The sequence below is a fragment of the Terrapene carolina genome, unplaced genomic scaffold (assembly GCF_002925995.2).
Source record: "Terrapene carolina triunguis isolate 2854851 unplaced genomic scaffold, T_m_triunguis-2.0 Scaffold68, whole genome shotgun sequence".
In the NCBI taxonomy this organism is placed as follows: domain Eukaryota; kingdom Metazoa; phylum Chordata; order Testudines; family Emydidae; genus Terrapene; species Terrapene triunguis.
The window spans coordinates 76,832,836-76,856,876 of NW_020664419.1; the positions used below are offsets into that span (position 1 = coordinate 76,832,836).

Genomic DNA, 24,041 nt, shown 5'->3' on the forward strand with positions numbered 1-24,041 from the left:
TAAAGCAACCCCCATCCTTTCATGTATTTATACCTGCTCCTGTATTTTTCACTTCATGCGTCTGATGAAGTGAGCTCTAGCCAATGAAAGCTTATGCCCAAATAAATTAGTTAGTCTCTAAGGTGCCACAAGGACTCCTCGTTGTTTTTGCTGATACAGATTAACACGACTATCGCTCTAAAAAGAAAATGTTTCCCTTAAATTAGTTGTTAGCTGATTGCTTGTCTAGAATAGTAAAAAAGATAGTTTAGGTGGATTTTAGTTTCGCTCTACTGAAAAATTCTGCCTCTGAATTTCTTGATTCCAGCATGCATTGTTTTATCAGCCTTGATTACACTTCATTTGAAACCTAAACACCTGTTCATTGAAAGCTGACGAGCAAAGATGATGAAGCTAAAGCTTCCCACCCACCCCCAAAGAAAGAGCTTCTTCCGTGTCATTTTAGTCTAAATTAATTCAACACTACTTATGAAGAAGGCATTCTAAGTGTGTGCTCCTTTGAGAGAAGGTTATAACAACAGAACAGTAATTTGACCATATCTAGAACTGAAAACGTGAACATGTTATTATGGATCTAAAGCAAAATTAGATTTGAAAAGAACTCTATCTTGTAGGTGCCTGGCTCTACATGCAGCTGCTTTCAGCAGTGAGAGCAGTGAGTGACTGGTGGATTAGCTATGTAAAGCTGTACTACTGTAATTCTGCTTTACAAATAGCCGTTTCACTCTTCACAACATGTGACGTGAATAAGGATTTTCTATACCAAATAAAAGTATTCCACTGAGACTCCTCTTGGAGTTTAAATGATGGACTAAAATCCAGTGTCTTAGTGCAGGACTATAAATTAAATGCACTGGAGGATGGGGTGGAGGAACGAGGAAGAAATCAGTATAAACTTGATGGGGGCGTACTTTTCACAGAGTCCAAGCCAAATACCTACCAGGATTAAGAATTGGACAAGTGCAGCCTCTGTTAGTCCAGGATTCCGGGTAGAGAGTTCGCTTTCCTCGCAGAATCTTAAACTTTGTTGATTTCAACACTTTCTTGATCTTCACGTTTACTTCTGCATGGGAGCCTTTGTCGTGAGCTGATAAAATCTTTGCTTTCACCACTGGGAGGGCACAATTTCAAAAGCAGCAATAGGTAAAATGGTCACACCCACCTCTCTCTCTAATGCAGTGTTGAGTAACACAGCTAAGGTGAATATACATTGCAGAATCAGCCTGAGTTTCCATTTTTAGGCTGAGCCTGTGTGGGTACGTCTACACTGCAGTCGCAGGGTGTGATTGCAGCTCAGACCTAAACTCGTTTTAATCTAGCTAGCTTGGATAGCAGCTGGAGCAGTGAAGCTGCAGCAGCATGGGTTTCAGCTGGGGCTGTACAAGCCCGCCCAGATCCCTCAGCAGTTCTCACAGGGCTAGTCCTCAACAAGGCGAGTGTTGCCTTAATTTCACTGCTCCGGGACTTGAGCTCGCTAGATTAAAGCTAGCTCGGGTTTGTACACCTGAGCGGCAATCCCATCCTGCGACTGTAGTATAGACGTACCCTGCGAGCCTTGCTGTCAGACTAGTGACACGCAGAAATCAATACTTCGCAGTTGCTGGAGAGAACGCTGGGTTAGTTTTATTTGAACTGTGCCAGATGCCCGCCCATCCTAAAGACAGCAGGGTAAGGAGATGCTGAGTGGCCTGACTTTCAAAATGCTAAGCACCCTCCTGCTCCCATGGAGGTCAGTGGGAACTGCTGCTTTTTCAGCTTCAATATACTTTCAGGAACCAAACTTTAGGCTCCTGCTATTGAAAACCTTGGTCAAGGCACACAAAATAGAATGAAAGGCACCTGAACAGCACCGTCCACCCCCTTCCCCCACAATCCCGCTCATCTCTAGCTGCCGATACTCCTGCACATGCCTGAGTAACTAAACTAAAACACGAGGGCCACTGACCGCTGGGATTTGGGCTCGTCAATGCCCAGAATCACCCCCACTTTCTTCTCACAGCAGATCTTTTCTCAGCGTTCATTGGGATGGATGTGTGCCAGCTGTACGATGCAGAGCGATGTTTCCATACCTGTGGACCAGTTTTGCTTTCTGCACTTGGTGTTGTGAACAAAACCTGCTGGGTAAATCTCTGCTGGTTCTGGAGGCGTGATTCCCAGCCTGGGTAGACATACCCGCGCTACCTCTGATTGAGCTAGCGCACTAAAAATAGCAGTGTAGCCATGGTAGTGCAGGTGGTGGGTTGGGCTGGCCGCCTGAGTACATACCTAGGGTCTCAGTCGGGATGGCACTTGGGCAGCTCACCCATCCTGTGCCCACGCGGCTGTGGCTACTCCTACATTGCTATTTTCAGTGAACTAGATTGATCAAAGCCAGCTCATGTACATCTACCCGGGCTGAAAATTACCCCTACAGCTGCAATGTGGACGTACAGTCCTGCTGCCATGCTACGCAGGCTGCTGCAGAAATGACCCTAGGAGAGCAGTGATAGTATTTAATAGCTTCTTCTGATGTTGCTTTATTTAGAGTCCATATTAAAAAGTATAAGACGACGACTCTTCTACACTGCAGCCCCTCACTTCACGCGTATGATGAACCCTACAATTCAGCTGTGGGCTCTGTAATTTAGCTGACACCCTGCAACACTGAGTAATGAAAGGGTGGGAGGCCTGAGTGCACTTCAGATAAGATTTATGAAGTTGTTTTTTTGCTTTTATTTCTTATCTTTTGCTAGATTAAACACTGTCACTATCGCAGTCAGGAAGCAAAGCAAAGCAGAGACGGATTTTTTTCTAATACCGCTAAGCCAGGGCCATATTTCAATGACATGCGGCCCCTTGAACTTCTCTTTGTGGGTCACTGCGCAGTCTGTAATGGCATGGATTATCTCTCAATGCATTTTAAACTCTAGCACGAGACAGAGCAGGTGCAAAAAAGTTTGAAAGCTCATGAAACGAAGAGGGTGTTATACAAAGAATTCCTTCCCCTGCACGGTATAAAGGAGATAGTTCACTGGCATACAGCTGCACGGCTCACCATAGGCAAAGTTTTCCCCTTACTCCTTTAAGTCTCAATATGCAAACGTTCTAACATCACTCCATTCCAACTGGTGAGCTCTTGTTGACAGGGCGCCAGTCCTTAGGAGTGAACTCTTAAGGGCTGGCGGAAGAGGCTTCTCAGTGAATGGTCTGTGCCCAGGGAAATCACTCGCTCTTGTGAGTTATCAGAGCTCAGAGCTGGTGGCCTCTAGGCAATGGTGCAGGGTGGACCTTTTGGACAAGGTCTTCCTTTTAGTATTGGTCCTCCAGCCAAGGGGATTTTCTAGTGGTTAGTGGGTGGATAATAGAGCAGGACACTTGATTATGCTTGGCCATTATGCGTAGTGTATATAGGTGTGTGTGTGTGTGTGTGTGTTTTCATAATTATATGTTTTGCACATTGCCTAAATACTGTGGCAACTTGCATCAAATAAAGGTCCTGTCCTGCATTTCTTGTGCACCCAGTCCTCCCACTGAAAATCAAGGGTGTCTTGGGGATGGAAGACATGCAGGGTAGAGTTCCAAATTTGTAAATAAATAAGTAATTTTCTTTATAATTGCTCCTTGAAAATTATCTTGGGTATAATCAGAACACAGGCAAACTGGGTGTCTGCCAAGTGATGTGCCTAGTGAGTGTTCATGGGAATCCACCTCTGATACTTGGTTTTTCCTGTAAGTTGCAATAAGAGATATAAACTTTATTACCTCCTTTCTTCAGCTTTTGCTGTTTTAATCCATTTTATGGGGTAAGCACCAGCTCTGCTGTTCTTACACTCTTACACAGACTCCTCAAACTGCCCTTTCTGTGCTAACAATAACCCAACCCAACAAGAATGTGTCCGTCTTGTAACTCACCATATGTGTATTTCATTCCACAGAAGACCTTGGGATTCCCTAAAACTTGTTCTTTGCATTCACATTTACCTGTGGAAACAAACCAAACCAAAAGTGTCTCATGGATGGTACTCAAAAGATTGAAACGTGCAGCAAAGGGAGGGGATGGACTGGATCAGGGGGTAACTAATGGGATATAGAGCCTTTCACTCCAGTACTGCTCGTTTAGATCAGCCCGAGTGGGTAGAGACAGGGTCTGGGGTGAAATCCTTGCCCCACTGACGTTAGGAAGAGTTCTGCTATTAACTTTGCTGTGGCCTGGATTTCATCCCTTGTCCTTCTCTCACACTAGCCTTACATGGTGTAACTCCACTGACCTCCCTTGAATGATTTTGCTTCATAGTTGAGTAAGTGAGAGGAGAATCAGGCCAACAAAGTCATTACCCAATGACTGCCTATTCAGTGATTTGTGTGAGAGGATTTTGAGGGCTCCATCACTTCCCAGCAGACATGAGGCACATCTTAAAAGAACAACTCACCACCACCATTTGTAACCTTGCACAGGGAACGAGAACGCAGGGGCTGCAAGCATTGGTAACCAAGTGCCAGACCCAGGCAAACCGCATGGGCAAATTGTTACTTGTATTTTCATTAGCACAACTCTGCCCATAACGAGGTTTGAAAACACCACAGGACACCAGGTGAGACATAACTGAGCATCCGTTTCCCTAGTGCAGGGATCGCAACCTTTGGCATGCGGCATGTCAGGGAAATCCACTGGCGGGCCAGGACGGTTTGTTTACCTGCAGCGTCCACAGGTTTGGCTGATCGCAGCTCCCACTGGCCATGGTTTGCCGTTCCAGGCCAACAGGGGCTGCGGGAAGTGGCAGCCAGCACATCCCTTGGCCTGTGCCACTTCCCGCAGCCCCCATTGGCCTGGAATGGCAAACCGCGGCCAGTGGGAGTCACGATCAGCCAAACCTGCAGACACTGCAGGTAAACAAACTGTCCCGGCCCACCAGTGGATTTCCTTGACATGCCGCGGGTGTGCCAAAGGTTGCTGATCCCTGCCCTAGTGCATGCCCATCTCCCCAGTTTTGAAAAGCACTCATGTAACTGAAGCACAAGCTCGTCTTTCAGAACATACAAGCTACCTTTAATTAGATGTCAAGTTTATTTATTTTAAAATTGGAATCTTCCAACTTTTAGCTTTTAATGATATAAACTCTCCAAACTCCCACCGGCCCTGACTCTGTGCCACACAAGGATTCCCCTGTGCCAAAGGAATGCTCAGTTGGGGAGATCCACTGGTGTCCACCCCAATCGTGCCATAGGAGTGGTGCAAAGGGGCCTGAGCCCAAGGACTTCCCCAATGTAGCTCGCGATGTTCTGTAGTATGCCCCTCTGCACTACAGTCTTATAGCGCTGCCATTTGTTTGCCAGGGTTTTCATTTTAAGCCCGAGCCAGCAATGCACTTAAGCAGGAGCTTAATTTTACGCCTGTGTGTAGTTCCACGTCGACATCAACTACACTTGATCACATGCTCAAAGTCAAGCACAGTGCTTAATTATTTTGCTTGGTCAAGGCCCCCTATCTTCAGGAGGTCAGCTGAAAATTGGATTTCAGGAGGTCAGCTAGAAAATTGGGCTCCAGGTTCACAAGATCTTAGCCCAAGAGGAAGTAGTTTTTGCACTCTGATGGGAGGGGGGGAAAAAACCCTTTCTATTTTGAATTACAGTACTAAAATAAGAAGCGAGTCTTTTCTGATTCTATCTTTGCGTTTGTACCAGTCAAAATTTGCTTAAAATGAAATGTTGCAGATGGTTATTCTGTATTTTGCCGATTAATTGCTATTGTGCTCTTGAAATAAAAAAAATGATTTAAAAGTCTCATGGACAGACACTAGGGTTTTTTCTCCCCACTTAATGTGTAGTCAGAATTTTTATCATGCAATTTAGTGCATATGCAGAAAGTGGCACTTGCACTGACTTGATAAGATGGAATGACTTTAGAAAGCAGGTGTACTGTCAATCTGCAAAACACAAAGGCCCTAGCTGTGGAAACCTTCTCCTGGTAAATGCTCACTCACACGAGTAGTTGCACTGAAGTCATTAAGACTAGTCATGTGAGTAAGCACTCACCAACAGAGGAGATGCACAATCAGGCCACACTGCCTAATAATAATCATATGGTCCAGCAAAGTTACACAATACTTTTTAGGAGGACAAGTGGAAAATAACTCCTCCAGTTGAAATCATAGCTGGACTATGAGATACTCTGTAACCATGTCATCAACCACAACAGCTTCCAAACTTGATATGATAGTCTGAGAAAATTATGGTGTTGTCACTCTTGTTTTAGAAACTCCCTAATTACATATCTAATTCATCTGGGCAACATCACACTCTTTAAATAACATTATCATCAATTTACCCAACAGAATATAACAGCTCTGGGCAAATATCACATAAAGGAGCTTATTAAAAACAAAGTAAAAGAAAAGAGCATTTAAAAGTATTCTGATATAAATGCGCAAAAGCCCAAGAATACAGAGCTCAGGATGAAAACCCAGGCAGATATTCAGGCTATCAACCCCTACTCACTGGGATCAGATTTTAAGATGGGACTGTCTGCCTAGACTTTAGATATCCTTGTGTATGTGGGTTGAAGTCAGTCTTTCAATGTTCCTTAGGCTTTTTTTTTTTTTTGGTAGTTGAACAGTACTGAACGTTGGACATTACATTCCTCGCTACCACCATTGCTAAGGCATTAATCCAAAGCAACGCTCTGCTGCATTTTCACAAATCACTTTAAAAGACCCTTTTCTTGTTCATTGGGAACAATCTCTTAGTAACAGGAGGGGAGATGAGAAATATGTTTGAATCAGCTATCTCACCTGAATGCCGGAGAGCAGAGAATCCTTGTTCGTCCTCCCATCCCCAAGCTGGCTCACTCTTGTTAAACACAGAGCGGAAATCAGGAATTTCGTGATGCCAGACTATGTCCGCACTGTTGTAATAAAAGGAAAACGGTGAGTTGTTTCTTATGGAATAAGTAGAAAATACCACAAATTCAAGAAAATTATCACATTTACAATCAATAGTCCATTTTTCAGAAATTTACCATGAAGTTTCTCCAGATTTATTGGTATTGTAAAACACACAAAACTGAATAGTTTTAGACAGTGAACAGCTTGATCATTGTAAACTCCCAGATTTGTGTTATGGATCCATGTTTGGTATAAAATATATTTTAGAAATTTGTATGTGATATATAATCTCAGAGAATATACAATGTCCATAGAAGGATCTGTTTGTACAGCTCAGAGACTCACAGACTTTAAGGTCAGAAGGAACCATCATGATCATCTAGTCTGACCTCCTGCACATCGCAGGTCACAGAACCTCACCCATCCACTCCTGCATTAGTCCCATAAAATCTGGCTGAGTTACCGAAGTCCTCAAATCCTGATTTAAAGACTTTAAGTTACAGAAACTCCACCGTTTACACTACGTTAAAGCTGCAAGTGACCTGTGCCCCATGCTGCACAGGAAGGTAAAAAAACCCAGAGTCTCTGCCAATCTGACCCATGGGAAAATTCCTTCTCGACCCCAAATATGGTGATTAGTTAGACCCTGAGCATGTGGGCAAGACCCACCAGGAAGACACCAGCCAGCCTGGCCTAGAGATGGTAATTGGTAACCTAGGCCTCCTGAGATGGTTAGATTTAAAATATGTTCTTCTCTAGCATCCAATAAATTAGGGCTTGACATTGGTCCATTTAAGTCAATGAGACATTTGTGATTAACTTCAATGGTAACAGGACCGAGCCCTTCAATCTTTCTTCAAATGCATGGAAACCCCCACTTCCCCACAAATTGTAAGAACCTGAAAGTACCAGCACCAAATACCCAGATGTCAGGAAGGGGAGGCTATATGTCATGACTAAGGCTACGATTTAGTCACGGAGGTCGTGGAAGTCACAGAATCTGTGACTTCCAGCCAGTGCCGGCTCCAGGCACCAGCTTACCAAGCAGGTGCTTGGGGCGGCCACTTTGGAGAGGGGCGGCACGTCCAGCTGTTCGGCGGCAATTCGGCGGACAGTCCCTCACTCCTGCTCGGAGCGAAGGACCTCCTGCCGAATTGCCGCCGCAGATCGCGATCGCGGCTTTTTTTTGTTTGTTTTTGTTTGGCTGCTTGGGGCGGCCAAAACCCTGGAGCCGGCCCTGCTTCCAGCAACCTCTGTGACTTCAGTGGTGGGGAGCTGCAGGGTTTCCCGCCAGCCACTGACAGCAGGCGGCAGGGTACCCCGCAGCTCCTGGCCACCGCAGGCGGTGGGGGAACCCTGCAGCCCCCGGCTGCTGTGGGTGGTGGGGAAACCCCAAGCTCCCAGCTGCTGCGGGCCAAGGAACCCTCGGGGATGGCAGAGGAATCCATGAGCTCCCGGGTGGCAGGGGTGGCTGGGGAACCCTTGAACTCTCCAGCGGCGGTGGCTGGGGAACCTCCGAGCTCCTGGCAGTGTGGGTGGCGGGGGAACCCCCAAGCTCCCGGCCGCTGCAGCCCCCGGAGCTGCGGGTGGTGGGGGTACCCCGCAGTCCCCAGCTGCTGCAGGTGGCTCCTAGCCCCTGTGCAGCTGCCCCCCCTTCGGGAGGTATGGAGATCCAGAAATCCCCATTTTGTCACGGATATTTTTAGTAAAAGTCAGGGACAGGTCACGGCTTCTGTGAATTTTTCTTTTTTGCCTGTGACCCGTCCCTGACTTTTACTAAAAATATCCGTGACAAAATCTTAGCCTTAGTCATGACCCATGATACTATAATAAAATGGGCCATTCTCCTGATATATTATTGTTAATAACTTAAACATATTACTAACCCAAGATCCTGCTTCTGTATCATATAAAAGTGTGACTGGCTGAACTCTGAGGCCCTACAATATAATAAAGATAAATATGGTAGGGCCAGTGCATCCCCTGTGCATATGCACATCAGGGTGGACGGATTTCCTTCTGGGCTCCATGGAAACTATTTGATGGCCAGCCATGGGCTCTGTGCTCCACATGGGCACAGGAAGAGGGGCACCAGTGAGTCGAGGATTGGCTGAGTTTTACAGCACCACCCATGTTCAGACCTGCTCTACTAACTCTCTCTGGCTCCCCTCTGGGACTGCTACAGAGCAGTTGCAGGGCAACTCAGACAATGGCCGCACAGCTCCAGCTACTGCCCTGCTGTCACAAGGGGATAGTTGGGCCAGTAGAGAAACACAGCGGGGCAGCCATCCAGGCAGATAGCTCCTGCTTCCATGTATCTAGATGACTCCTTCCCTGTGGATCCTCTAGATCTGAAGGCTTGGAAGGTATTGTCCCCTGCTAACCCTGCAGACAGCAAAAGCCCTCCCATCAAAAGCCATGAAATCTTTGGCAGGAAACTGTGCCAGGTAATCACATGGAGCTTTTAGTCTTCTCTGACTCTCTCCAATAGGTTTCTCCATAGGAGGAAGTCAATCTGGCCCAGTATCCATTTATAAACTGTGTGTATCATCAGGTTTTCGTTAGTACCAATCCAAACAATAAGGTCTATCTAAAATAATCAACACTTATTGAACATATCTGGGATATGAAGGTCCATGATCTAATTGCATTTGTGAGTCTAGAGAAATAGCATGTCTGTCCACTCACCCGCTGATGCAGTCACCAGTGAGTGGGTCACAGCTTCCGGCACAGTCACACGGTCTGCAGCCATACTCTCCAAAGCCCCAGTATCCCACCATACACTGGTCACACTGAGGACCTGCCACTCCAGGTTTGCAGGGGCAGTCACCGTTGCTGGGATCACAGAAGGTATTAGTGCTGAAAGGAAGCATGGCCGATCCAACTGGGTGGCAGGAACACACTGCAGTACAAAGCAGGTACGTCATGTAAGTGTATTGCTGATGGAAAGCTAGCAATGCTGGATATGAATGCAGAGCAAACAGATTAGTTCACCCAACGGATGGCTGAACTGGATGTGCTTATTATTTTACACTACTGGGGAGCGAGGAGTAGTAGGTTGACATAGTTACCAGAGGAAATATGTTTGCTACATTACTGAAAGTTTACCCAGAGTTGCTGGACTGGCACAGCACAGACATTTTCCAATCATTACATGAAATGTGACCTGACAATAAAGTAAAACTTTTGCTTGACATAGTGTGAGACACATGCCAAACCTTTAGAGGTTCTAATAATAATGATGTTGTTTCTGGACTTTATTCTCCTTACTTGTATGAACTTGACCTGAGGAATTCCCTCTAAAAATGACAAGACTTTAACTTTTGTTGTATTATAATTAGTCAAGCTAGCTTTGTTTTGTGTCATGTTTTGCCAAAAGTGAAAAGTACTACGTCAGTCAGCTTATAACTCTAGGGCCCCAATTCAGCAAGGCACTTAAGCACATGCCTAACTTTAAAGTTTGCACCAAAGTACCTTGTTGAATCAGGACTTGGATCATTATTGTATATTCTATAAAAAAGAATCCTAACACAACTGCTTTTTGAAGTAACAGTTCATGATCCTCTTGCTCCAAGAAGGTTTGAAAAAGTCATTTTAATTTAAATGAATGCTGGGTAAAATTTAGTTCTTTTCTGGCATTTAAAAACAAAGTGGCTATTTTGAAATGCTGAATAAAAAATGAGGGCACTGATAACGAAGGGTCGGGTTGTATACAAACCCTATCCGGCTCTTGTATAGACCCTTAAACATGGATTTTTCTGAGTTTGTGTAAGCTTTGGGGCCCGAAACCTGAAAAGACTCGTTATTATTGATCAAGGAAGGGGTCCTCTTCACTCTTCTTCCATATTCCTCTTCCCTGCTTAACACATTGCAGCAGCTCTCCATTTGCGTGGAAAGAGCTGGATGTGGCTCTTTCTGAAGACCATCAGAGTGGGTCAATACGGCAGCCACAGGTATTATTAGAGAGCAAGGTGACGTTGTTTTTCTTCTTGGGGAAAGAGAGGGGGCAGATGGGACAAGGGGAGAGAGAGACAAATCCCACATTCCAGAATTAAAAAATTTGGAGGAAACTCTACATGAGAAGGGTTTGGAATTTTTCTCCCCTTTAACACGTTTTCCCACCTGTAATCTAGGCCTCCTTTTGCTGTCTCTGCCATCCAACATACAGAGGGTTGAAAAAGTTTTAAATAGGGGATTTTTTTTCAGGGGTTTTTTTTTTTTTTTTGGGTGCAAATTCAAATACCAAAAAATTTAGGGTGAAAACCAAAATAATTTGATCTGGAGACACCTGGCTGGGGTGCAGGGCCGGCTCCAGGGTTTTGGCCGCCCCAAGCAGCCAGACAAAAAAAACAAAACAAAACAAAAAAAGCCGCGATCACGATCTGCGGCGGCAATTCGGCAGGAGGTCCTTCGCTCTGAGCAGGAGTGGGGGACTGTCCGCCGAATTGCCGCCGAACAGCTGGACGTGCCGCCCCTCTCCGAAGTGGCCACCCCAAGCACCGGCTTGGTAAGCTGGTGCCTGGAGCCAGCCCTGCTGGGGTGCCTCAAGAGAGCTGTCGTTTGGATGCCTCATGCTCTCATTCTCCAATATAGGCAGGGGCTCCCTGGTCAAAGCACATCTCCCATGATGCATTACAGTCTTCTGAGAGAGGGGAGGCTGTACATCATGGGAGTCCCTAGCTGTGGTGCATCATGGGAGATGTAGTCCAGCCAGGGAGCCCAGCCCATACAGGAGAATGGGGCTATGAGTCAACCAAATGGCAACTCCATTAGGCACCACAGTATCATTTCCAAAGCTAAATATTTCAGTTTTCAGGCATTCTTTTTTTGACAAAAACAATCAAAATTTTTCACAGAAAGTGAAAATTTTCATTTAGCCAAAACTGCAAATTTCTGTCAAAAACAGTTTGGGCAGAACATTTTCAACCAGCCAAGGGTTTTCTCTTTCCTGCTGTGGAGGCAATACAAAGAAAGGCACTACATAGAGCTCAGCCATGCTTTGCCTTAGAACACTTATTGTTATGCACATATCTTTGATTCTGACCTGATGACGTTTTTATGGTTTCCAGAAATTCCAGGGTTTGACGTACCTGAACTGCAGTTTTAACATATTAAGTCAACCTTTAATATTGGCAGTCAATTTATAGTACTGACTGTGGTTCCAGAATCTTTGCAAAAAACTCCCCAAAATCCAACAACGCCAAAACAAATAAAATAACCCCCTCTCTGCCCCTTCTTCCCCAAACAAATATAATTATAGAAAATAAGATTAAAAATCCTCTCCACAAACTGCATAACTCGCTGCAGGCAATAGACTCCAGTACTTTTAATAGCATAGTTTTCAGCAGTGCTCACTGAGGCTCACATACCTTTCTCCTGAAGGCTGTCAGGTATTTTACACTTGACACATGCATCCGAACATGCTATTTTCTTACTCGATGCAGAGGATATTTATGGAATTTCTCAACCCCCTTAGGGGGAAATAAAGTACCCTACACTCTTCTGGTCTCATGCACTCAATGGGCTAAATTTACCAGTGACATACATGGATTCAACTCTGCTGAAGTCAATGGAATTGTACAGCCTTAGGCCGGGGAAGAATCTGGTCCAGTACGTTACATTTTAGCCAACATTTCCTCCATTTTTTCCTAAGAGCTGCAGTTTGGAGACCCAGTTCCCACAGCTTAATGGGTTCTGCAATACCATGGCTAGTAGCTAAAATTACCCCTATGAAAGCTGTTAGCAAAGATCCAGTCTGAGCATAAGAGGGAACTGGACTGAATCAGAGAGGCACATTTACTTGATTTTATTTTTAACTTCCATATTACAGCCAGTAAGTGTCAAATTTTCAAAGACCCCTCATCCTCACATTTGCTCACCTACATTTTTGTGCATTTATATTTTGAGATTTGGAAATAGCTCCTGGCAATTTGCCCCTAAAATCAGCATTCACAAGTATCCTTGACACTGCAGCTCAGAAGTATAGCTGGGCTGCAGAATCATTTTTCCTTTAGCCATCTGAGGGAGGGTTCTCTTAAAAGTCTCTTTTGGACATGTCAGAGTTGCCTTTGGACGTTAGGAAACTGCCAAGCAAATTATAAAAGAGGCCTTGCAAACTCTCAACCTCCCCTCTCCCCCAAAAGGAAATATTTTCATTTCCTAGAGGCTAAGGGCCAGAAAGATTATTCAAGCAAATTCACACTATTCTTTGCTAATCTTAACTAGGATGATCAGATCAGCGCTACTATAACCACAGAATAAAGGTAGTTACATACTTATGAGACCAAATTTAGGGCTGGTGTAACTGGATGTAACTCCCACAGAACCCTTAGGGTCAAATTCAGTGGAGAAAGCAAACTGTTGTGCAAAAACTACACACTGGATGTAATATGGTCAGAAAATGATGTAAGCAGGAAAATAGTGTAACGTCCACTGATCTGTACCAGTCCACTGATCTGTACCAGTGCAAAACAGCTACAAGATCTATCTGAAAGGCCCCCTGAGAATTCCCTATGCATAGGGAATTCACTGGTGACGTAAGCCATCCCCTTGCTAGTGCCCCCAGTGTAAAGGGCATGGCTGGAGTATCGGTACACCTTGGTGATTCCCAACTAGAAAGGCTGTTCTCTGTTATGCTTGGTGCCCATCCCAGGGTCCTACAATATTTTCCTCCTGAGTTGCACCAGGTGCACAAAAACTGGGCCCCAGGGTCTGGCCCAGTAGTTGCACAAAATGAGTGTAAGTTACAGGACCAAGAAGAAGAAGGTGGGTTATCAGGAAAAGCAACAGGAAGGTGTGTGATAAAATGGACGTGGCTAATTACTTGCTTTCTTCTTTACCTTCCAAGATACACCAACTTCTGACTCCTCGGCATGTCTGTAATATTTGTTTCACACCTGCTGGATCTGACCTGTGGGCCTGCTATGGCCCCCTTCTGCCACTTTGGTAGTGGAACGGAGCTATAACACTGGCTTAGCCCACTACCTGGGCATTTGCTACACCATCTCCTGTCCTGGGGCCCAGCCTACAGGGTGTGACTGCGGGAAAGAGGATGTGGCTTTACTGTCCCATCATTCTGATGATCCCCTGACTACTTGTTGGCATACCAATATCAGTTAGGGGCGGTGATTTTTATGGTATTTTTATACTGGCAAAATCCATAATGTACATGTATTTATACTGGCAAAAAGGTGCTTTTACTGGCACAGCTTATGTTTGGGAAACTGGTACAAGCTACTCTAGCTAAAGCTATCCTTTGCCGGAAAAGGGTGTATTTACACTACGAGGGTTTCCCAGGACAGCTAGACTGGCCAACTTTTCTAGTGTAGGCTGAGTCCCAGAATGCTCTCTGGGACAGGAGCAGATGGTGCAATTTAGAGTAGCTTTGAGGCTGTTCTATGTAGCACCAAGAGCCTAATCAGCTTCCAGCTGGTTTCAATACTGGGGGGAGCACAAAGGCTGATGCTGAGTTAATGTGGCTAGTTTTGCATGTAGTTTTGAACATATGGTAACTGTGTGTAATGTATATGTGACTGGAGCCTAGGATAGGCGCATACTGTGAAACGCCATAAAGAAATAAAGTGCACCCCACAACGATACAGAATAAATGTAATAGACACTCCACATCACAAAGACAAACAAACAGCTAAATACCCAGACAAAACAAGGACATCATGAAAAGAGGAAGGTAAATGTCCAAACATGTGTAGGGTCAGGACACAGCAGGAAATTAATTCTAAAGCATTGATGACTTGGAGCTTGGCAATTACAGCTATTACTGTCTGCGGCCTGATGATCTGCTTCTCTTAGAGCTGCTTTTGGACTCTGTTTTCTCCAACTATCCTATCCCTAAATACAGGGTCTGTTAGAGAAGCTCCCTGAAGAAGCTGGGGAAAACAATAAAGCAGCAGAGGCCACTGGAGCAGTGAAAATCTGTGGACATGGGTAGATTGGATGCTGCTTCTTGGAGAATATATTTATAAACTTAGAGAGATGGTTCAGGGGAATTCCGATCACATGGGTAAAAGGTGGCTTTCACATTGGGGACACTTTACCATGCACAATGCAAAGGACCATAGAATCATGGAAGTAAGAGACGAAAAAAGGCTGTTAGGTCATCTAACCCTCCCCATCAACAAGACTGTCAGTCTGTGCTCCAAGGCTAGCTATGACTAAACACACCAGGAGACAGAGCATTCTCTTCCTCGTATTCAAACGTAGTGGCATTGAGATAGCAACACACAGTGTAATACATAAGAATACTTCGAGCTCAGCATCTACAAAGTGCAAATATTAACCAACTGCCTGTCTTTGCTTGGGAGTTGCTGGATGGGAATACGATTGTGTGGGGAAATATCTAGGCTGAAATCCTGCCCCTTTTGAAGTCAATGGGAGTTTTGCCATTGACTTCAATGAGGATCAGGAATTCCTCCCTAGCTCTGTGTTATGAATGAAGGTTTTCTTTTTTGGAGCTGCCAGTGACCTTTGGAAACACCAAATATCTACCCTAAAAACCCTGTAGTGTAAAAGCAAAGAGAAACTCAGCAATTATGAAACTTGATTCCTTGTCCCTGGTTACACTGTAGCTGGGACTTAAAAATCCATGAGGGATATAAAATAAAACTGGAGGTACAGGAGGGGAAAGGGAGTTACCTTCAGTCAGATTGCTATGTTAAATGGTAGAATGCCCTGTTTTATCTGGTACACACCTTCTCCTGAGCAAATATTATATATTACTAACCTAAAAGTATCTTGAAAGATTATGGCCTAACAACGCCTTTATTTACTTTGACCTCAGTGCCGTTTTAATTTTCATTGCTACTCTGCGGTTGAGCAATAATGTTGACTTGAGCTAAGTACAGCATTCTACAGTCTTCTCTATAAGAATAAAAGGTTATCAGACATGTCCCTTGTTACTACAACCATGCACAACACAAGACTTTGAAACGTTTCATGCACAGACTGTAATCAAAATTATGTAGGTTCATCTAACAGTGTTCATTCATTTGCTGTTCAACTGGAGCTATGCAAAATACCACTAACCCTGTATGAGGAAGACTCTTGAAAACTTTTGGGGGACTGAAATATTCCATACAGGAAATACCAGTCTCACCTGAAACATAACACTCTCTGTGACCCCCATTCCTCAATACTGCACTGTGAGCTCCCCGCAGATGAAGACGGCTGCTTGTAAGGCTGGGATTGGTGTCTAGACAGGAATGGAGGGCTAGCCATTATCCCATAGAAGGAGTTGCTGGGATAGGGTTGGAAATTTTCCAAAGAAACATTTTTTTGTCAGAAAACATTGATTCATCGAAACAGAAACTATTTGCAAGAAAGGGTCGGTTTTGACCAACTTCCTGCTTCAATTAAAAAAAAAGTTTTAAAATTATCAAAATGCCCCATTTCTATATTTTCAAAAAAAAGTTTTGTTCTTTGATACGAAATTATTTTGTTTTAAAATTGTAGCTTATACTAAAAAAGTTTAAAAGGTCAAAAACTGAAACAAAATGTTTCAAAATTATTGAAACAAAATGTTCTGATTGATCCAATCCAAAGGTATCTATGTATTTATTTAGTTAGTTAGTTTTCTGGATTATCAGTGTGTGAAAAGTTTTGAAATTTTGATTTTCATAGCGTTCCGGGAGAGAGAAAAAATTCTGGAATCTCAAACTCTAACAGGGTGGGGAAAATAATTTCCTGCCCAGTTGTAGCTGTGTGGCCCGTTCTGGAGTGGAAAGTAAACTGGCCAAGAGGAGGAGGTCAGAAAGGAAAGCACTAAGGGGAATCTGGAGTTGTGGGGGTGTCCAGAAGAGCATTTATAGGAGATTTCAAGTCTTTGCCTCCCCCAAATAAAATCACCTTTGCCCTATTAATTTGTGAGTTTGCTATAATATACTTTGTGAAGTGTAACATTCTAAAGTTACATAAATCTTCGTGAAACCAGCTTAATGCTGTCAAAATTATTTTGCTGAGTTGAACAAATATTCTATGTTCTGTTACTAAGGGCTTGTCTACACAGGAAAATTAATCCAAATTAACTAAGGCTATGGCTACACTAGAGAGCTTACAGTGGCACAGCTGCATCGATGCAGCTGTGCCACTCTAAGCTCTCTAGTGGAGCTGCTCTAAGTCAACGGGAGAGAGCTCTCTTGTCGATTTAATTAATCCATCCTCAACGAGCGGCGGTAGCTATGTTGGCAGGAGAAGGTCTCCACCAACATAGTGCTGTCTACACTGGCATTTAGGTTGGTGTAATTTATGCCGCTCAGGGGGGTGGCTTATTCACACCTTTGAGCGACATAAATTATACTCACGTAAGTGATAGTGTAGACATAGCCTTAAAGTGTGAATTTGAAGTGGATTAGTTAAACTGCATTATACCCCGGCGTGAACACCGTCATTCAGAAGTAAAGTGACCTCAATTCAGTTTATCTTAATTCACATCCAAAGTGAATAAACTAAACTGCATTCAGGACACACAGGGATTTAATGTGGTTTAACTAATCCACTTCAAATTCACACCTTTAGTTAATTTGGATTAATTTTCCTGAATCGCCCCATGTAGACAAGCCCTAATATGTTCTTAAATAATAACAGTAGCAAAAGTAGACACTATTAATGCAAAAGGTAAATTATTAAGACGTTGTCTTATTGTAATAATTGCTGTCTTATGGGTCATTTTAAACATACATTATCTTAGCAATTTAATATCACAGAGTTCCTAAAGATAGTGAGTTCCTTAAATGGATTTTCTAGTTACATTTTTAAGAGACATTGTTAGGAGACAAAATCCTAGCCTTTATATCAGGCATATAACATTTTGCACTTTTTAAAAATGAAATGCATGAGAAAAGTAGAATGTTATGGGTCAGTGATTTAGAAGTGAATGAAGGAACCTGACGTGACTGTGCAGCAGGGTTTATGTCCACCATTGTGTCAGTAAAAATATCCATTAATCATATCATCTGCACAAGTCTGCCTCCTGCCAAGATTGCTAAGCATTTTAGCCAGGATCTTAGCAGTCTCTTAGGCGTTAGGGTCGGTGGTGATACTTTCAGATAATTAATTCTGTGACGTGATGGTTGATTGTTAGTTTGATTTTTTCTATACACATTGGTATCTTTCCCTTTGAATTGTTATCTCCATTTTGGAGTAGAACTTTCCAATAATTATACTGATACTTAGTTTTGCAAGCAGGTTTTCTCTGTGCTAGACCCCAGTCAGTAATGGCCCTTCCCAACCTAGGCAAGGTTTGCATTGGAACTATTAGACCTGGGAGGACTGAATGATAATCTCTTTGTAAAACATTTCAGTTCAGTTCCTAGATTTGTCAAGCAAAGGCCACTACCAGTGTACTGATACAACCCACTCCTTCCATCTCCAAGGTGGAATGTGTTGCTTATCAGGTGCTCCCAAGGCCACATTCAAGTTCAACTCCCATTGAAGTCAATGCAAAAACTGAGATTGGCTTCAATGGCCTTGTGTTCACTAGGAAAAAAGGTGCGGTAACAAACATGAGGTAAAATCCTAGTGAAGACATGGCAGTTGTACCTCTAACACATGATATCAGGCCAACATAAACCCTAGGTTCCCCCATAGTGTTTAGTGTGATCTGTTGACATGTGAAAATTGCCTTTTTTCCTCTCATGGATTTTACCTTGTGATAGTTGCCATGTGTCAGTTAATAGGAGGTAAGGATGCATCTTTTTTCCTAGTGAAGATGGGAGTTGGAAAAGACCCCTAGAAAGTGAGGGGCTGAGTCCAGGGTTCTAACCTGCTTTTTTCTGAATGGGACGGGAGTACAAAACAAAAACACTCTTGTATATGACCTGGCAATAATTATTGAAGAAAAATATCTGATATCACAGATGAGGAGACTAGAGACCGCAAATTAGGTAATGGAAGTAGGCAAAGGGACACTAGGAAAATATTTGAAGTAAAATTATTTAAGAAATGTGTTGTCTACATATTATAACATCAAAATATTATTTACCTCTGTAATGAAGGATTGAGGTCACATACATTTTCATAAACTGTATTCTAAGAGGAATCAGGTTGGTAAACTACACAAGGTGTATTATCTGGGATAGACACACATCTAGCCAGTTAGTGAAATCAAACATCCAGAAGAGAACAGATTCCTCTCCCAGCTGGCTAGGGCAGCAGAAAGCCACAGTGGAACAAATAAATGCCCAATGAGATGACAAGGTTAGTTGCCACACAACTCCAAGTGAAGCCAATGGGAGCCACATGCCATATTCAACCACAGAATGCAACTCTACAGTTTCAAAGGATACTGCCAATTTCTCTCTTCTGAGAAGGGATTCTTGTAGTTGTTTCTGAAGAAGATGGATACAATTTTCCCTTAAACAACACTAACAGTACAGGAGCCAGATTCTGTCTGCTACATATGAAGAGACGGCACCAGATTATGCTCTCTTATGCCAGTGTAAGATACATCTTGTGAAATCAGTGGAGTTTGTAGCAGTGTAGCTGAGAGCATTACTTGGCTCACTACATTTCTCTCTCATTGTAATCCATTCAATGTGGTCTGTGGATTTGAAGTTCTCTACATGTCACAAATCCCTCAGAATGTTCCTGGGTGATTTTTGCCTTTGGATCTCCCTATGGACTATATAACTCAGAAGTCTCACCAGAGTCAAACTTGCTGGAATAATGTTAACTCACACTGAAATTTCTCCCTTCAGATCCACCTGCTTCTGAGAGTCAGATGAATTAGGGTTGTTGGTTTTTGCTAATTCCATCCACTTTTGGCCAAACCATCCATTTCAGGGCTTCTGCCAATACTAATGCAGAAGATGTGCTGATACGGAGATCTGTTCTCCAAAAATAGCTCAGGAATCCTCATTTAAGTGAAGAGGCAGCTGTCAGCCCCTCCAGTGTATAAATAATACTAAATTATGGAGAGCCAGAGTGCTGACCCTTAGTCTGGCAAACTCTACTGTTTTTTGTAAGCAGCCTTAAACAAACCCAAAGATGAAGAAGTAAATGTACTGTTGAGAGCTTACAGCCCCCTGTTAAAGCAGCATGAATGAAAGATGGGAGGATCTTGTCTTCTAGTATTTAACCCTCAAGTTTCAGTAGGTATTTTATTAGTTAATTGACAGTGACTTACGTTTGCAGGCATCTGGGACAGAGAAAGGCCTTCTGAGATCTCGGTAGAAGCCTGGCTTGCAACGCTGGCAATGCTGCCCTTCAGTGTTGTGTTGACAGTTATCACAGACTCCACCACTGCGATTCCCCGAGGCCAGCCATGCATCCATGTCAAAATGACACATGTCAGCATGCCCATTACATTTACATGCTGGGATCAAGCCAAAGGGAACAAAAAGACTCATTAAAAAAGGAAAGATTATGGTGTGTATAAAAGGTTAATGCAAATGCTGAAAAATGAACATACAGCAGTAGCTGAAACAGCAAAGAAAATCAAATGTACATACAGGCCAGCAGATGTCTTTAAAAAAAGTACCCAGTTATACCAGCACTCACATTTCCAGTGTAACTAACTGTTCAAGGAATCTTGCAAGTGAGACCTGTGCCCTGTGGGGGGCCATAACATGAGTTATGTTGGTTTGAGTCTAATGAATTAGGGATTCATGTTTTAATGTAATGTAAGTCCTCTAACATCTTGTCAATATTGTTTATTTTCTTCATTTTCTTAGGGTATGTCTACACTACGGGATTACTCCGAATTTACAGAATTAGATTTTTGGCAACCGATTGTATAAAGTCGAGTGCAAGTGGCCACACTAAGCACATTAATTCGGTGGTGTGCGTCCATGTACCGAGGCTAGTGTCGACTTCCAGAGCGTTACACTGTGGATAGCTATCCCATAGCTATCCCATAGTTCCCGCAGTCTCCCCCGCCCACTGGAATTCTGGGTTGAGATCCCAATGCCTGATGGAGCCAAAAATTTGTCGCGGGTGGTTATGGGTAAATGTCATCAGTCAATCCTCCATCCGTGGAAGCAATGGCAGACAATCATTTCGCGCCCTTTTCCCTGGCTTGCCCGGGCAGACGCCATAGCACGGCAACCATGGAGCCCGTTCAGCCTTTTTTCACTGTCACCGTATGTCTACTGGATGCTGCTGACAGACGCGGTACTGCAGCGCTACACAGCAGCATCCCCTTGCCTTTGCAAGTTAGCAAAGACGGTTACCAGCCATACTGTACCGTCTGCTGCTTTGCAAGTTGGCAAAGACGGTTACCAGCCATACTGTACTGTCTGCTGCTTTGCAAGTTGGCAAAGATGGTTACCAGTCATACTGTACCGTCTGCTGCTGTCATGGGTGCTCCTGGCCGGCCTCGGTGAGGTTGGTCGGGGGGCGCCTGGACAAAAATGGGAATGACTCCCCAGGTCATTCTCTTCTTTAAGTTTTGTCTAATGGAGAGTCAGTCCTGCCTAGAATATCAGGCAAGCCTACTAAAGAACCAGAGAGGCAAACGGCCGCTCCGGGTCAGAGCCCCAGACATCCCGCAGAAATGATGAGCTGCATTCCATTCTAGGGGGTGCCCCTACAACAACCCCACCTGTTGCTTCCCTCCTCCCCCACCCCTCCTGGGCTACCTTGGCAGTTATCCCCCCTTTTGTGTGATGAAGTAATAAAGAATGCACGAATCTGAAACAACACATACTTTATTGCCTCTGCAAGCAGAGATCAAAGGGAGGAGGGGAGGGCGGTTGGCTTACAGCGAAGTCGAGTGAACCACCATTCTGCACTTGCTCAGCCTATAGCTGAAAATGGGAATCTGTGATAAGCACTAGGATAGAAGCACAGGCAGGACTGAATCTCCATTTGTGTGTGGGCCTTTGGTTGACACTGGTAAAATACAAAATGTCCCAGGATATGTATGTTGGGGGACAGTTCTAAACGGCAGCTTTATTTTTTTATTTGCAGCAAAAAGTATCTGATTGTGAGCCCTGGAAGCAAGGGGTAGGCGGGGGTAGGTGCGACCGCGCAGTGCTGCCGACTAGGAGAGCAGCCTGAGGCAGAAGCCTCCAGCTGGCATGATATTCCAGGCAGGACTGAACCTCCATTACACAAAACTTAAAGACGAGAATGACCTGGAGTCATTCCCTTTTTTGTCCATGCGCCCCCAACCTACCTCACCAAGGCCAGCCAGGAGCACCCAGGTCTGCTCAGGTACCCCTGACCAACCTCACCGAGGCCAGCCAGGAGCACCCATGAGACGATGATGACGGTTACCAGTCATACTGCACTGTCTGCTGTCTGCAAGGCAAGGCAAGGGGATGCTGCTGTGTAGCGCTGCAGCACCGTATCTGCCAGCAGCATCCAGTAGACATACGGTGTTAAAAACCTACAATGATGGAGCTAGGCTGTTTTCAGTGGTAGCAGATGACAGAACAAGGAGTAATGGTCTCAAGTTGCAGTGGGGGAGGTTTAGGTTGGATATTAGGAAAAACTTTTTCACTAAGAGGGTGGTGAAGCACTGGAATTGGTTACCTAGGGAGGTGGTGGAATCTCCTTCCTTAGAGGTTTTTAAGGCCCGGCTTGACAAAGCCCTGGCTGGGATGATTTAGTTGGGGATTGGTCCTGCTTTGAGCAGGGGGTTGAACTAGATGACCTCCCGAGGTCCCTTCCAACCCTGATATTCTATGATTCAATGATTCTATGATGATTCTATGTTGGACAAACATCTGTCAGGGATGGTCCTGGTATACTTGGTCCTGCCTCAGCACAGGGGTTGGACTTGATGACTTCTGGAGGTCCCTTCCAGCCCTACATTTCTAAAGTTCTATGATGAAGTGGGTTTTAGCCCACGAAAGCTTATGCCCAAATAAATTTGTTAGTCTCTAGGGTGCCACAAGTACTCCTCGTTGTTTTTGCTGATACAGACTAACACGGCTACCACTCTGAAACCATTCACAAATTTGTTACTTCTAGAGAATGACACTTTCATCAAATTCTTTAATTATTATTTTATTTTTTCTTTCAATTTAGAACACTACAAGAGTGCCCAAATGCAAAATATAAAGCAACATCTTATTTTTAAGTCCAAAGAAAAAGAGAGTAGCATTGGGAAGGTGAATGGATAGCTGTGTCTCTGCACACATGCAGAGAGCAGAGCCAGGGACTCAGCTAGAAATGTCCAGAGAAGTATGTGGTAGCTACTGAGCATATTCAGTAGATTTCTTAAATCTTCATAGAAAGTCATCATTATGGTCAGGCAGGTCTTACATAATCTCTGTCTGAGATATGAGCCAACCAGAGCTCAGCAGAAAATGTTATAAATACAAGAGAAACTGAGAGACTGAGAGGGAGGGAGAAAGAAGAACATGATTCACGGGCAGAAGGTTTGGCTTTGAACCTTTGGACTGAAAAATAAACTATTGCAGTATAAAGCACAAGGGTTACACATACACAGGCTCTGAGAATTCTCCCAATCATTGAATATTCCAAAATGAAACAAAAATTGCAGTCAGCTCACCCTTCTATCCAGGAGCAGCTCTAAATACAAATAATACCACATCAAAACACTGGCCAGTATTTCAGTCTACCCTAACTCCTTCAAAAGCCAGGCAAAACATGAAAGATGGCAAATCTGGGCTATTTCAGACCAGGGGCAGGAGGGCATTCGGAAGCCCTGATGCCTTCCTGGAGAACACCCTGTGTATAGGAGCAATGACCAGAGTTGTGGATTTCTTGAGTGGCACCAGGTAAGACACTTCGGAGCTGATTCTTCTAGAGCTGCTGAGAGCCTACAGCTCTTGTTCACTTCATTTGGAATTATGAGTGCTTAGAAACTCTGAAATCCAGCCTTAAAAGTGACAAGTTAGGCACCTAGAACTTCATGCACACCAAATTAGTGGACACTTTAAAAAAATGTTGGCCTTAATCTTTAACATTGGATATTAAATACCAACATTTAAAATCTCCTGGCAATATTTAAAATGGCAACCCCCCCCCCCAAATAACAACCCAACAAAAAAAAAAAGTACATCTTCATTAATTTATAGTGTATCATACAAACAGTTGTTAGTTATGGCTGATTCTACTTTATACTGAAAAGCCAGAAAATGAAAGCTGTGCCAACTCTTTATCTGTAGTTCTGTCTCTCATCCAGTGTCCAATACATTCTGTTTAACTGCACTGTGCCTGCAATAGGAGCCCAACATCTCGAGTAGTTGTGCTTTG

General features: G+C 43.9%; 1 protein-coding gene across 1 annotated transcript in view; it reads right to left on the reverse strand.

The window, feature by feature from the left end:
* NTN4 (netrin 4) overlaps window positions 1-24,041 on the reverse strand; it is a 103,170-nt gene that overhangs the window by 4,045 nt on the left and 75,084 nt on the right. Inside the window, exons 5-9 of the mRNA XM_024218145.1 lie at window positions 19,999-20,187; window positions 9,549-9,762; window positions 6,768-6,880; window positions 3,892-3,960; window positions 941-1,111 (exon numbers count right to left, since the gene is read on the reverse strand). Of these exons, the coding sequence (XP_024073913.1) occupies window positions 941-1,111; window positions 3,892-3,960; window positions 6,768-6,880; window positions 9,549-9,762; window positions 19,999-20,187 (756 nt within the window). The remainder of the gene's footprint in view (window positions 1-940; window positions 1,112-3,891; window positions 3,961-6,767; window positions 6,881-9,548; window positions 9,763-19,998; window positions 20,188-24,041) is intronic.